General features: G+C 42.3%; 1 protein-coding gene across 1 annotated transcript in view; it reads left to right on the top strand.

Annotated features, from left to right (window-relative positions):
• Positions 1-12,164, top strand: part of LOC106807402 (ATP-binding cassette sub-family G member 4-like) — a gene marked incomplete in the record, with an annotated part of 27,140 nt that overhangs the window by 5,903 nt on the left and 9,073 nt on the right. The window contains 2 exon segments of the mRNA XM_014809719.1: positions 1,336-1,507; positions 1,892-2,006. Coding sequence (XP_014665205.1) covers positions 1,336-1,507; positions 1,892-2,006 — 287 coding nt within the window.

Here is a 12,164-nt window from a genome sequence, read left to right as displayed (position 1 = left end):
AACTGGAACTAGTCTAACGAAAGGCAAGACAAGGTGGCACAAGGAGAGTGCGCCGCTTCGCTCTTTGGCGCACGCAGACGCAGTGAGTCACGCGTAGGCGATACCCATAATTCACACGCCAGACGCGCGCGCGAGAGTCGAAATGAGCTGTGATGAACATGTAAACAAACGAGTGAAACGGTTGCGCGTATAAAGGTAGTAGTATGAGAATGTTCATGTTCTTTTAATTGCAGTCGTTGCTTACAGAATATATGTGTATATATATCGCTCGACTACTGCTAAGCGACAAACTGTCAGACGCATTGTAGAATCGAAAGAAATGAAACGAACAAAGAATGCTGCTCGCAAATGGGAGGTATTATATTTGTAACGTTTCGCGCCGTCTCAAACGAAATGCAACTTGCGCTTATGCGTTTTGCTAACATAAGTGGCGTGAGTTTTGTTGTATTTTCGTTCACAGTATAACGTTGCCTTGGTGCTACGTTTTTTTCTTTTATATTTGGGTCTAAATAATTGAAAACTTATGAAGACGAAACCTTGTACCTAAATGTATGGTGTTGTGTTGCGCTCGTGTAACAGTTAAGTAAATACGTGTAATATATATGTACGTGTTTCTGGGCATATCGCCAGGGCATTTTACAGGGTTTTCCAGGGGGTCCGGGACCCCCCCCTGCTCGCGCAGAAAAAAATGCATCTAAGGGGGTCTAATTTCAAAATTTTTCGTGCTCGCAAGTTTGGGTTACGGTTAGACCCCCCCCCCCCGGTACAAATCCTGTACACGCCCCTGATCGCATGTATATAGTTTAGTGTAATTTTATTCTGTAGATGTCAAATTATACATTGTAGTGAACTATAATATATAGTGTTAGCTATTGTAATTTGCACAGTTGCGATTGTTTGTTTGTATCCTATTAAAATGAAGTATTCTGTTGCAAGATTTGCCATGGCTCTACTTCTAGCAAGCTCTTTCAGCTCTGTAAGTGTAACAGATACACGTGGCTGCGAGAACAATAATTATTGTGGTTTAATAGAACGTGCGTACACGTATATAATATATATATATATATATATATATAGTATATATATCAGGTGTTAATAATGACAAAATGTTTGTCATTATTAACCCCTGATATATATTTATGCGTGGTCAAGAGCTAATCTAATATAAAGGTAATATAAAAATTGCTCAATGTGTTATTAGCGCTTGATATGGTCAGGAGCGTATAATGACAAATATTTGTCATTATACGCTCCTGATATGGTGTATATTTTTTCACATATATTATTTATATCATATTATGTTACCTCATGCACGCCTCGTCGGTGACGTTGCAGGAACGGGTACCTAAAGGTTGAGGAGGAAGACATGGCCGAGCTGTTGACCATACAAATCCATATGGCTCAGAAAAATGCGGAGAAAGATAGCGAGCAGCTGACTGCTGTAGTGACCACGCCAGAAAAATGTAGCGGCGCTGCCAATTCGACTAACCCGCTCCCGCTGAAAAAGGTATATAACTGTCTGACTGAAGCACCCGTTAGTAGCTAACTAGTAATTACACGAGTGCTCGCAATAGACTTGGGTGATGAGCTGAAAGCTATATATAAATTATGCGTTGGCATGGGGCCAGTTGAGGCGTGCATTGTACCAACTCGTGTGGCTTATTGTGTCCACCTGTCAGGCGGATAACTTAGAGTGACGTATGGCAAGGGGCTGCTGAACCTGAGGGTCTATTTATTGTTACCACGCGTGTCCCCACTTCCAGTGTTTACAGTAGGATTTCTGGTGCTGTCACCCTATCTAAACAACAGACTTAGTTGTCACACTAAATATCTAGAAGAAAACCATCCCTCTGGGCTGTACTTCTGTGATAATGTGCTGTGTACATTGCAGGTGGAAAATATGGATCAGGAAACCTGGCAGTGTTTGAAATTGAACAAGCGGGGACCTGTGAACGTAGATTTCAGGAACATCACCTACTCTGTGCCAGAAGGCATCAGAAAAAAGGGTGAGCATCAACTCGCGTATTTTTTTTTCTGCTGATGTTCAGCATTTATTAAGCCGTTCTGTATCTTTCTGTTGGTGGTTCTAGATACTTGATACAGCATCATCATCAGCAGGATATCATCTGCGTGTTATGCGCTGATTTTATAACAGAAAATTGACTAAAAAATATATTGTCCAACGTTAATGTGTATAGTGTGTGCGCGTGCGTGCATGCGTGCGTGCGTGCGTACGTGCGTGCGTGCGTGCGTGCGAGTGTGTGTGTGTGTGTGTGTGTGTGTGTGTGCACGTGGGCGTGCGTGCGTGCGTGCGTGCGTGCGCGCGCGTGCGTGTGTCATTTTTATTGCTTGCCTGACAGAGCTAACTGGATACCGTTAAGGTTTCATCACCGGAAATCAATGCTGTAGATAACAGTTAAGCGAAAACCGTCTATATTGATCGACTAAACTGAATCTGTTTGAGCAAATATACTATAAATTAGAAATGTCAATACAGTCAATACAGAATGTTAATGTCAAGTCAGTCAAATCAGTCAATGGCAATACAGAAATATCACTGAATTATACTGACTATTAGTCTATAAAGTATTGTTGGCACTCGGGGAATTTCCCAGAATAATTGAGCAAAATCACTATTGCAGGTATAATATGTTATTATGGCAGCTCGCTAGGTCAATACGAAGTGACATTTGGGTGCGTTGCCACGAATATTCCAGAATGCGTACACTAATATACGGTTGTAACATATAGCTATAGGGGAATCCCAAGTAAATTATATATATATATATATATATATATATATGTCTCTTATATAGCAAGAGCCAATAAGAGATGTATATGTTTATACAATCAAGAGCGTATAAAGAAGCCTTCTTTATACGCTCTTGATACAATGTATCAGCACATTGTCGGAGGCCATAACGTAATTTTCTCTGATGCAGAATTAATATTCACGTTTTTAACTTGGCATGAAATGTGTGAAAAGCTAGTAGAATTGGGCACCGACATTTGTGGCAGTGGTTAGATTATTACCCAGTATTGTTCCCCACCTCACAATTCCTAAAACTAAAAATCCCTCGATTTAGTGGAATCTCGTTCACAGAGGACCTTTGGAAGGCAGCAAGGTTTTGTAATGAATGTCACATTGTAGTCTACATATAACTGCATAATTCTTTGCGAGTTCCTTCGAAAGTCTTAATTACGTTTTTACTGTTCATAAATTAATAATAATTGATCACGAACGTTTAGCTATGTTGTTTACTAGCGTAGCATGTAGTTGTGAGGGAGCACTTTACGGGACAGTACAGCACTGCAGTTTGCTGCACTTTCTTGGCTGAAATATTTATGAATTTATCATTAATCTGTTAGTATCTAAGCTAGCTTGGTGCATTCGTAACCGATATAAACGGAAACGGCCTTAGGGCCTACAACGCATTTCATTGTGAGTGTTCTGTGTCGCCGGCATAGTATCAAACGTCAAAGACAAAGCTATCGTGTTCAAGGTTTTTAACCTACCCTCCTCCCTCCCTCCTGTAGGGATCCTGAAAGTGGGTGACAGGAAAAGTAGCCACACGGAAACTTGATCACAGGAAAATTGGTAGCACGGAAAAAATGGTCCCCAGAAAGATGAATCCGAAATAGTAAACCTCGCATTGCTACCAAAATTAGGATGGGAGAGAGAGAGCAGGGAGAGGACTACAGGAGGAGGGAGAGAAGGGAGTAGGATAGAGAGGAGGATTACGTAATTTGAGGTGAAAGAGAGCAAAAGAGAAGGGAGTAGGATAGAGAGGAGGATTACGTAATTTGAGGTGAAAGAGAGCAAAAGAGAAGGTGCCGCAGACCCCATTACTGGGGTCTGCGTCGGCTCGGACTATAGTGTAGTGTGTAGGCTGTAGTTTTGTCTCACCAATGATAATAATCATTACCGGCGGTAATCACCTAGATTATAATTGCAATATTGTTCCACCAAGTTTCAACATAAAATATTGTCTGTTCGTGTTTAAGATGTATGGGGCTGCAGGATAGATTTATCAAGTTGCCTAGACTGTACTTGAACAATGATAATAGTCCTAATCGTAATCATTTGAATAAGCTGAAGTTGGCGGTGCCACATCGGAGTCCTGACGCCGAAGTAAGTCGCAATGGACAACGGCATATCTTACCTTTTGTATTTTTCCTTGACTGGGAGGAGATTTCCCTCGCTGTGCAAACGCTACTGACATTATACACGTGTGTTAGCGTTTTGATGCACTCAAAACATTTATGGTTATTTCAATTTTGAAATACTTATGAATAGGACATGAAAGCAGAAAACACTATATTTTTTACAAACAAGTGAGCATTATGTAGCTGTCCTCGTATTGCGTCTGTACGCGAAATACCACACTTTAAAAATGTTAACGGCATATTTATTAAAATAATAACTGCATAATGTGTGTACCACAGGACTGAAAATGTTTTTGTTGTGCTACTAACAAAGTAAAATTTTGCTAGGTTTTTAGAAAGCGCCAAACTGGTTGCCTGATTGTAGTTGAATAAAAGACTATAAGAGTCGGGTGGTGGCGCCATCTTATGGAATGAATATTCATACACTGATACAATGACTCCGACAGTAACGAAACCGGCGTTACGCCAACCCGGGTTACGTAAAATCCCATATATGTAAATTTGTAAATTATGACTACTTCACTGGCAATACGTTAAGCAAATTCGCGTTCACTTATTGTTTCAAAATAATGAGTGAGGTTTCTACTCAAAAAGTGACGTATTGAGTCGCCATGAATAAAATTATGCACGCGTAAGGAATATATATAGGGCCAGTGTAATACACCACTGTCGCATTAAATACTGGTATTTTGACAGCGTGTGCGTGATTCTGCAGTCCGCCCCCATCTCGCGTCCAACATACTCTACGTACATGCGGTACATGTTACTTATTTCAAAAGCAGCTATTCAAAATAACCTAAATTGCTGCAGAGAGCTGGCAAAGAAAAGATCTACTGTAGAAACATTAGAGGCAGAGGAGTATGATTTTCGCTAAAAGAATTCGGCTGAAATTAGGTAGAATATTAGGTATAAGAAAAGTTTGTATCGTCTTATGAGAATGTACCATTGTATGACGGGTTAAAACTACAAATTTGTATATTTCAATAGTACAGTGCTGATAGTAGTGTAATTGTTAGTAACATAATCAAGCTATAGGTATAGCAAAACAATTAAGGACCACAATGTAAATATGGGTGCTAGTCATACTTTTTGTGTATATATCCTTGGTAGTTATCCAAATTTATGAATTCAGAATTTTATTGTAAAAGTATGCTATGTATTGTATATAATGGATAATTGCCTAAATAAATAAAAAAAGGAAAAAAAGCGGGAACTAACTGTAGAACAATTTTTCGCCTTCAGGTCAGAGCATATTACGTAATTTGAGGTGAAAGAGAGCAAAAGAGAAGGGAGTAGGATAGAGAGGAGGATTACGTAATTTGAGGTGAAAGAGAGCAAAAGAGAAGGATGGGAAAAGAAAGGAGACCGAGAGGAGGAGAGAAATGGGAAAAGGTAAAGGAGGGATTTGTTAGAAGAGGCGGTAGAGGAGGAATGGAAGGAGGAGGGTAGGAGGAAGAGGAGATTGAATAGGAGTAGAGCAGGTGAGGGAGGATGGCGTGCGGATGGTGTGGCGAAGAGATGAGGTTAGAAGTGGAAATGGTAAGGGAGGGGTGGAGGATGTGGACGTATGTGCAAGAGGGGGAGCTCCTCTTCTTCCTCCTCCTCCTCCTCTTCCTCCTCCTCTCCCTTCTCCTCCGCCTCTACCTTCGCTGTCCCCTCTCTCCTCTCTCCCCTCTCTCCTCCTCTACTCTCCCTCATTTTCTACTCTCTCCTGCATTACATTCACCTTCCACTACCTTCTCTGTTCCCCTTCGACCTTTTCCCTCCTCCACCCCTCCCCTACATCATTGATTTGCCAGCTGTACTTTGTTATTCCTCCTCGACTTTCTTTTCTCCTCGTATACCTTCTTCCTCCTCTTCTTCCTCTTCTCACGCCCTCCCCTACCTCATCCTTCCCTCCTCGACATTCTCCCCTCTTCCTTGACTCCTCCCTCATCTACTCCATTTTTTATTCTGCTCTACCACCCCGCCTTATCTACCTCCTCCCCCGCCTTCTCCTCCACCTCCTCATCCTCTACGTGCGCCTTCTCTTCTACATACTCCTATCATCCCCCTTTTCTGCTACCTTCCTTCTCTACCTTCTCCACCTCTTCTCCCTCGTTCACTCCCCCCCCACAGCTTTATTTTGTGCTCTCCTCCATCTCAGTTTACTACGAACCCGTTTCTATCACTGTCCCTTCCTCATTCACTTCCTTTGCTCCTTCCTCATTTTTTGCTGTGCTTATTTTAAATATGAGTTTTACTATCTGTGACCAATATTCCTGTGACCAATTTTCCCTGTAACTGATTTCCCGTTGAACAATTTTCCAAAGACTACGTTTCCTACTATGCCGTTTCCTGTATTCCTCTTCCCACGCCAGTTTTCTCTACCCCCTCCCCAATCCTTCTGTCCTTCTTTTTCTTACTTTCGCCTATCCTCCTCTAACCCTTCAATTTTTTTCTCGAAGTTCCTCTCACCCCTCCTCTGCATTATTACCGCGTAAATACTTTCTCCTTTCTTCCTCTCAAGTTTTCTCCTTGGTATCCACCCCTCCCAATCATTCAACGGTCCTTCTCTCCTCGTGTCCTTTTAACTAAACATTTAATTATACAAAGTATAATTTAATAGTTTTATTTATTTATAGTATTATCAGTATATATTTATAGCGGCCTTATCAGTATTTATTCATAGTATTATTAGAATTCATTTATAGTAATACTATATATCCGGAAGTAGATAATAGGTCCTAATAGATATAGATAATAGATAGGCCTATAGATAATAGATATATAGTTCCTATTATCTACTTCTGATATATCGTTATATCCGGCGCTGGCAAAAGGGACATTTTGTTTTCCAGTTGTAAGTTTGTTCTGTTTATTTGATTCGTGAAGCCACGCAAACCGCTGGATAGAACAAAACGTTCACTATTTCACGGAACGTGAGAGACTTAATTTGTTAAGTTTAATTATTATTTTAGTATAATCGTATGTTGCTGTACCATGCAGCGTAACGGCGTAATTAAAGACCTTGCTCAACCCTCGGGTAATCTAATGACAATTAAACTTCTTATAACGACCACTGCGAGAACTCATGGCCACATCGCGCGTATCACACGCGTTAGAATGAATCATGACGTGTTGACTGGTCGCCGTAATTAATAATTAATTGACCAAGAGTCTGCGCGCGTGATACGGAAGCTGACATCTGCTTATTACGATTTTGGATGCCTGTTTTTTTACGTGAAATGATATTCGCAGCCTCATGTATAGAGGGAATCAGTGACGAAGCTGGTGTAACAGCGGTTTACCGTAACAGTAGCACGATGATACAGTTGCACCCGTTTCCGAGAGCGCTTTATTAAAATGAATACGAGACCGTCTGGTGGGAACGACCGATGATGACATGCCAGTCAGCTTGTCTGATGCAACGAACGAAGACAATCTACGTAGTATGCGTGACATTATTGATCATATCTTTAGAATTGAGTAGATATAGCAATTCGCGTTGCGACTCTATCTCTCTATTGACAAAACGGACGAAACACTTCGATGTTACTTCATACGTTATCTTCGTAGAGAATATTGTGAAGAGTGAGTGATTCGTGGTTGTCACGCAATTATCCAGAATTTAGACACTAGAAACGGGAAAGCGTGCGAAACGTGAAACGATGCGTGGCCAGGCGGCGCGTATGCGTATGCCGTCAATGTGTATGTACAACGTAGTATGTAGCAGACGCTACTGTCATTCGATTCCCGTGTTTCCGAAGCGTAACGGCACGGCGAAGACGTTTATGTATCTCTTTTCAAAACAAACACGTAACTATTACTGTTCCCGAAGATGTTCTAATGGAAGCCGCTAGGGATGCAGAGCGTACGTGCAGCGCGACAGGTCTCTCTTGCGAGAAATCACGTACGTGATGATTTCCCGTAGGCTAAACAGGGGCGTGTACAGGGGGGGGGGTCCGGACCCCCCCCCGTTCTCGCGCAGAAAACGCATCTGAGGGGGTCTAATTTTTTCTGGGGGAGGGTCCCCTAAACCCCTCCTTCGCGTGCTCGCAAGTTTTGGTTACGGTTAGACCCCCCCCTTCCCCCTGGCACAAATCCTGTACACGCCCCTGCTAAATATATAGTCTAGAAAAGTGTTAGCTTGATTTGCATCGAACCACTCGGCAGCAACCGTAGGCCTACCACTGGAAATATTCCACGCTAGTTCAAGTGCGAGTCCATATAATAAGCTTTATTACTCCTTACACACAGCGTACGCATGTGCAATCACCGATGCTGCGAAATGGTCAAACACACTCGCTAATGCTGCGGATAGTCATCCTGTTGCTATGCAAGTGAGCGTCTATATTTGGCCCGTACTCCTGGTGGTCAGCCGGTGGTCAGTGGTGACCTCATCTGGCCTTTCCGGCCAACACACGTAAACAGTCACGAGGTTGTTTTGTGTTATGCCTTTGCCGCTGTAGACGTATAGATTTCAAGCCATGAGAGAACGATGTCTCCGAAAATAGAAATTGATAAATTATTAAAATATAGATATGACAAAATGCAACTGAGATTTCTCTAATATGAGGTAAATTGTTGACAATCAAATATTGATTTATATGTAAAGGTACAGTGATCTGTTAATGCTCCTCAAGCGATGTTCAATTTTATCTCGTAATGTTGTGGATAACGTACGTGACCGACAAAACGGGTAAAATGTACAATCACAAACGGAGGTTAAAATTAATGGAAATTTGCGCCCAATTGTCGCAATCTATAAACGATTATCTGGCCGTATTTCTATATTTCGCGCTGGCTGTACGGCAAAAGACGCGATTCAAGTTTATTAGCTTGAAAGGTTCGGTCTCAGCCGCATACATAGGTCGTACCGCTGCTGACACAGCTGATGCGCCCTGTGATGCGCCCACTCGCGTTTTAGATAGCAGCCAGTTTGCGTCTGTTTTATTGTTTCACGGCGTGACGCTCAATTGGTTATTATGTGCCGGCTGCTGGGAAACGGCGGTGTCAGTCTATATGCACTGGCGTTTGCCCAAGCGTTGGGTGCTCGCGAGGGAGTGCGCTTAGAAATTTCGTAACGTCCGTCATTCATTGATCGTAAAGCGGAATTCTGGGATAACATGTACCACACGACCGGCAGGGAATTCTGGGATAACATGTACCACACGACCGACAGGGAATTCTGGGATATGTTGCACTCTGATGAAACAAGAGCATCACGGGAAGGATCGTACCGTGGCCGAGAATCCTAGCTCTGACTATATGAGTCATACATACGCCGCGTAGGAAAAGTGCTGAATCGATAGGAAGTGGGCCCGCGTTTCTAGTTGCAGCAATGCAGCGTGCGTGCACCTGATTGAATCCGCATGTGGAAACCGCGTCCCATTCGCAAACCCTTTTGCTACTGCGTATTTTAATTGTTGATGTAGTGTACATCAATAGGTTATTTTACAGTAGGCTCAAAAATAAAAAAGGACAGCTAAGCTATTCTTGTGTTTACGTTTTCAATGTTGCGTAGGTCATCTATTGTGACGTTTGAACGGGAAAACAATGTTGGTGATAACAAACTCAAATGTAGCGGAATCTATTTCGCGGGTTCATTCCTATAGAGAGCAAGGTATTTTGCGTGTAATACATGTAAAACTTCAGCATTGGTTTTACGGATATCGACATTTCATTGGTACAATAAAAATTAAAAGATTTCAGAGCAATTCATTTCATTTTCGGTCGTTCATTATATATAATGATAAATTTAAGCTTTTATCATGCTCTTAATTAGGAACCCACCTGCCTTTCCAATCGAAAACGCGGCAGTATTATATAGGTATACTACCGTAGCAGTAGCATATAAGTGTCTAATCTATAATCATTCATGGTACTCGGTGTATGTATGTTACCAAGAGCTAATAATACATCATACAGGTTACCTCATCATACCATACCTACCTCATGGTAACATCATACCTACATAATACAGGTATTATCCGCTCTTGATGTTACGTATGTATGTGTGTGCGTGCGTGCGCGCGTGTGTGTGTGTGTTCGCGTGCGTGCGTACGTACCTGCGTGCGCGTGTGTGTGCGTATGTGTGTGTGTCACAGTGTGTGTGCGCGTGTGCGTGCGCGCGTGCGCGTGTGCGTGTGCGCGCGCGCGTGTGTGCGTGTGCGTGTGCGTGTGCGTGTGCGTGTGCGTGCGCGTGCGCGTGTGCGTGTGTACGTGTGTGTGCGTGTGTGTGTATGTATGTGTGTGTGCGCGTGTGTGTGTGCGTGCGCACGCATGTGCGTGCGTGCGTGCAGGTGCGTGTTCATGCAGCTCTCATGCTTCCATACGTGTAACGCTGTAATGCCATATTAAACCAGTGATTTCTGGGAAAATGTCAGAAGCAAAGTGTTAATTCCCTGATGTGAAATATCTGTACAATGGCTCTTGATGTGGATTCACGCCACATGTCGGCATGAGAGGCGTGTGCACAAAGAACTACAGCTAGCTAAATGTTAATTGAAAAAGATATGTAATTTTTAATAGCAGAAAATGCGTATTTAAAATGAAAAACACGAAGGATGCGCATGCAACTGTAACCGTGTTACAGTAACACGTAATTACCTATTATCCCATCCTACGATGATTAACATTGGAAAGTGTTTTACTTTCTAGTTTCTATAGTAGGCCTTATATATCTCATCCACTCAGTGAATCGCAGCCAACAACAGCTATAATGAACAAATCGCTAGGGTACTTCCTCAGGGTCGTGGCTAACTTATTTTGTCTGCATGGGTGAGTGGGCGTCGGGAAGCCACCGGTGGTAACTGGTAAGTGATTTTGGCACTTGATTTTGGCAATTGTCCTCCCCCACGCTGCTAGCTCCGGCTCCGGCTCCGGCTTTATAGCGAAATCCCTTTGCCGTACTTCGAAATTGCTCTGGTAGTATAGCTGGGAATTGAATTGATGAATGAAATACTAAACGCAGACGCTTAGGCCCTATACCTACTAGGCTAGTCGTGTGGTAATAAAGCCCCTGTTCAATCTTTCCGCTTCAAAGCAATTCTTTGTACATATTCTACAATAAATCGGCGTAAGCAATTATTGGAAGAGAGGCTTTAGTAAGCAGTCATACATCGGATATTGTAGGCAGGGCGGGAATTCTTATTATATAGGTTTTATTACTCGTAGTTCTTTTTCAGTTAACTGGTCGCCATTAGGCATGTCTTGTGTTTTAATTTCATGAAGAACGCTGTTTCGTGAAGACGTGCGATAGAAGGAGTACTGTAGTGTAAGTTAATATTTCAGTCCTAAAGTGGGAAGTCGGAGAATTACGATCCGATTTACGGCCACTGTAAGAAATGACTAACGCCTCACAGTTCCCAAAGCGACCGTTACCGTATTTGCCCATGATAGTGTACGGAAAGTCGGGTTCCACGTATCTATGTCTTCTATTTTTACTAGGAATAAATTGCGCTTAATTGTGCTGAACTTAATTTACGCCTCTACTGAACACACCCTATACAGTATATACTCAGGTACCTAACAACTATAGGTCCAGTTTTATATACAATGACCACAATGTAAATACGCGCGAGCTTGTCATATTTTATTGCACTCTTATTGGTAGTTATCCAGTCGCATATTATATTTACGTCCACATTTGGTTTGCAATGCATGCATTGAATAATACCCAAATAAACAAATAAAAATAATACATCATACGTCGCCAGTTTAACGTCAACTTCCAAGCACCGCAAAAAGCATGGAGTATAGTCGTGCATAATCATTTGAATTATACTATTTCTTCACTTTGCAACTTAGCAACTTAGCAATAGTTGTTTAGACGCGCCGCATACATAACGCATTGTCACAGTATATTGCATCAGTATTTTACCTGAGGCTCTAGGTTTGAAAAACACACCCACTCGTGGTCAAAAGAGACCACGCGTGGATTTCTGCGACACACACGCGCGCGCGCGCACAACACACACACACACACACACACACACACACACACATACACACAC

This window comes from Priapulus caudatus, unplaced genomic scaffold, assembly GCF_000485595.1.
Source record: "Priapulus caudatus unplaced genomic scaffold, Priapulus_caudatus-5.0.1 Scaffold212, whole genome shotgun sequence".
Lineage (NCBI taxonomy): Eukaryota > Metazoa > Priapulida > Priapulimorpha > Priapulimorphida > Priapulidae > Priapulus > Priapulus caudatus.
Note: the sequence above shows the minus strand (reverse complement) of the source record. Positions and strands in the feature narration are given on the sequence as shown.